This window comes from Triticum dicoccoides, chromosome 7A (assembly GCF_002162155.2).
Source record: "Triticum dicoccoides isolate Atlit2015 ecotype Zavitan chromosome 7A, WEW_v2.0, whole genome shotgun sequence".
NCBI classification, from domain to species: domain Eukaryota; kingdom Viridiplantae; phylum Streptophyta; class Magnoliopsida; order Poales; family Poaceae; genus Triticum; species Triticum dicoccoides.
In genome coordinates, this window is record NC_041392.1 from 742,480,637 (window position 1) to 742,484,391 (window position 3,755).

The 3,755-nt window shown below is 45.5% G+C and overlaps 1 protein-coding gene across 1 annotated transcript; it reads left to right on the forward strand.

Annotated features, from left to right (window-relative positions):
- The first annotated feature begins 2,504 nt into the window (after window positions 1-2,504).
- Window positions 2,505-3,464, forward strand: LOC119328470 (keratin-associated protein 9-4-like). The gene is made up of 3 exons (XM_037601451.1): window positions 2,505-2,561; window positions 2,687-2,762; window positions 2,854-3,464. Exons 1-3 carry the CDS (start codon window positions 2,553-2,555, stop codon window positions 3,384-3,386), a joined length of 618 nt encoding a protein of 205 aa, XP_037457348.1. The 5' UTR covers window positions 2,505-2,552; the 3' UTR covers window positions 3,387-3,464.
- The last annotated feature ends 291 nt before the right edge of the window (window positions 3,465-3,755 follow it).

The following is a 3,755-nucleotide window of genomic DNA, read 5'->3' on the forward strand; positions in this document are numbered from 1 at the left end:
GTCCCGGTTCTGGATTGAACCGGGACTAAAGGTACAGGGCATTAGTACCGACACTTTAGTCCCGGTTTAGGAACCGGGACTAAAGGCCCTTACGAACCGGGACTATAGGCCCTTTTTCTACCAGTGCTTGGTATCTAAACTCGTTGAACCAGGGACAGGGCTATGGGATCAAGAGTTAGTCGATGATGTCTTTTGGGTAGTGCGGTCCCATTAGCACCTCATGGCACGATTGAGGACTTTGTTGCCTAGAGATTTACTAAGCATCATTTGTTCACGGTGAGGTTGGCGTAGCACGTCAAATCGGAGCATCAGTTCGGACGTTGGTACCGGCGTTCTGAAGGAGAACCATCACAATGGCATCCAATTTCGACGAAGCTTTGTAGTGCTCATGCTCCGGCCAAGATAAAAGTTCATGTGTGGAAGGCCCTACATGGATTTATTCCGTGTATTGGTGTACTGGCGAATCGCCACATTGCAAGCAATGTTTTTAAGTGTCCAAGGGCAGCAGATATATGGTGGTGTTTGAAACTAGATGGATTCGTTGAAGAGGCTTTCGCTGTTGACCGAGTGGGTCTGGCTGCACTGGACTATATTTTATGTGAATCTGCTAGGTCAAGTTTGATTCCGGGATCAAGTGCCCAGTTATTGATCTTGGTAGGAATTTAGTATATCTGGTGGGAAAGAAGGCGATCTGTTCATGGGAAGGATGTACAAGTCCCCTCACGATCAACATTGTCTATTAGTGCTTTAACTGTCAATTACTGGAAGTCGAGGCAGAAAAACACGAAAAAACACGGGTACTCACAATTGGAGATGGGTGGAACCAGCGGAAGATTGTGTGAAACTCACTGTTGACACGGCGTTCCACCCAAGTGATCTTCAAGGTGCTATCGGTGCAATTCTTCGGGATGATAAAGGCGGATTTATCGCTGCACCAAATGACTGTCTTGAGCATGTGGCGGATGCGGCAATGGCGAAGGCCTATGCACTCACACATGGACTACTTCTAGCGCAATAGTTCGGGATACGACATTTGATTGTGGAATCGGACTATATGGTGGTGATCAACACGATGCAAGGAGGAGGCTTCATAGTTTTAGGAGCGGCCACCATTTATGCTGATATTAACATCGTCTTTTCAGGATATATTTCAGTTTCTTTCGTTCACTGCCCAAGGGAGATGAATGTAGTCTCTCATGAATTAGTTAGGCTAGCGATCTCGATGCCACCGTCAACGTGGATAGAGGAGCCGCCATTATCGATTGTTAGGTGGCTGGTGGATGTTGTAACTATCCATTGATTTAATGAAGTTACCCACCACTGACTTCAATTATTAATTCCAGTTTCTTATCGGGGAACTACTTTATGTATAATAACTAGATATTGTTATCGTGGTAGTTGTTCACTTGCAACATGACAACCATGATGACATAACCTGGCAATTAGTGGCGATGAAAAAATTGCCGAAACAAAACAACATTATATCTTGTTTTAAAGCTCTCGTTGAGACGAACTTATCAGTAAAGACATATCACTTGTAAAATTTAAGTTTAGAAACTAAAGCCGATGATGTTAACATGACGTGAAAGATTCTGCATGCATGTATCCCGTCTCTCTATGGAGCAAAATCCGATTAAAATAGTCCTGCACCTTAAAACTAACTAGCACACATATACTCCCTCCGTTCCAAATTACTTGTCTTCGATTTGTCTAGATACGGATGTATCTAGCACTAAAATGAGTCTAGATACATCCGTATCTAGACAAATCTAAGACAAGTAATTCAGAACGGAGGGAGTACTAGTCAAGCTCGACGGAGACCGATGACCACTGTGACCATGACCCTCCACGGCACGCTGCGAGAAGACATGGCGCGTTTCGAATAGTTTTTATCTTATTGGTAATTTTTAGTTTCCATATGTGTTCGAGCAGAGGATCAGTGAACCCATGAAACGTCAACCAACAACTAGCACATGTATCTGTAAAAATACGGCTTTAGGTTCCACAGCCCAGACAATAGTTTAACATTTGAAAAGTGTGTGCCAAATTGGTGAAACTGAATCTTTGTTAAAATACGATGGAGATATGCATTTAGTTTTCGTATTTAGTAAAATTGAGTTTTTATAGCGCAACAACTATATTAAGAAACTAATCTTTCAACCAGTAGAAGTACACCGATTAGCATGACCAAGTCCTAGCCAATGGTGCATTGCCATATGAATTGATTTGATTTTTGTGTTGCCACTGTATACAACTTGCGCGTTGGGACTTGTTAAACCAGTCAGTGACTTTGACACTTGGACGTACGTACAGATGAACCACAAACAAATAAACATCTTGTATTAAGAAAGGAGTTTGTTGCACTGTACTGACCGGTCGGTAGACGGTAGTAGTGTACAACCATATATTAGCTTAAATAAACGCAAGTAGTAGTGACACCTTATATAAACGGCTTGGAAGCAGACATGGTCTCCATAAGAAGTTCAGGACTGCACAGGCAAGAGTCTGCTCCCCAAAGTCCAAGGGTGTCACAGGTTCACGGCTAGCTCACAATGTCCAAGGTAATTAGCCATCATGCATGTTCTTTCGTTTTGCTTATGTCTTTGGGGCCGGGGTTCCGTCGAACAAATTTGAAGGTGTACACTCATAGTGAACGCTCGTGTTTTCACTTGTGAATGACCTGCAGAAGATCCTGATCAGAGCTGATCTCATCGGCGACAAGTGCAAGAGCAAGATCCTGGCAACTGCTGCCAAGCTCAAGGGTAGGGTACCTCGCTCCCTCACAATCCAACCTCTATCTATCTCGCACCCCTCTCCACTCTTCTTTACCAAAATGTATGTACTAATTTTCAGGGATCAAGTCCATGGACATTGACCAGGACAAGTGCACGCTGACGGTGGTCGGCACCGTCGATCCGGTGCGGCTCCTGCAGTGTCTCAGGAAGTCGTGCTTCGCCGCAGTTATCATCAGCGTCGCAGACGACAAGCCAAAGGAGCCAGAGAAGAAGAAGGACCCCTGCCAGGAGGCCTGCGAGAAGGCCTGCAAGGACATGTGCGAGATGGCTTGCAAGGAGGCGTGCTGCAAGAAGATGTGCGTGATGGTTACTTGCAACGAGGCGTGCTGCAAGAAGAAGTGCGACACGGCTACTTGCAATGAGGCGTGCTGCAACAAGAAGTGCGACATGGCTTGCAATGAGGCGTGCTGCAAGAAGGTGACGGCGTCCTGCTACCCGTCCCGCTGCACGCCGGGCTGCGACTCCAGCCCCTGTGGCCTGCCCAGCTGCCGCTTCTACATCTACGGCTGCGTCGTGCGCAAGCCGCCACTGGGACACGGCTGCAACAAGGGGAGGTCACGCGGACTCAGAGGAGAATGCGGCATCCAGTAGCCGTGGATTCATCATCGATCGTCCTGCAAGCTAAGATTCTGCAGGAGCATGTATGGCGGTTTGCCGTGTCGTTGGAGTTTGCTTTTCGTAGAGTGATGATTCCCTTTCATTCCCTCTCAAGACGACGGCTTTGATCAGCATGGTTGGTTACTTCGGGTCTGATTCTTCGGTCTGTCTACTATTCCCCCCTTTCCTAAATATAAGACTTTCTAGGGATTTCACTACATACGGAGAAAAATAAGCAAATCTACACTCTAAAATATGTCTATATATATTCATATGTAATATGTAGTTCATAGTAGAATCTCTAAAAGATCTTATATTTAGGAACAGAGGGAGTATAATAAAAGCATATGATTGTTAACCCCC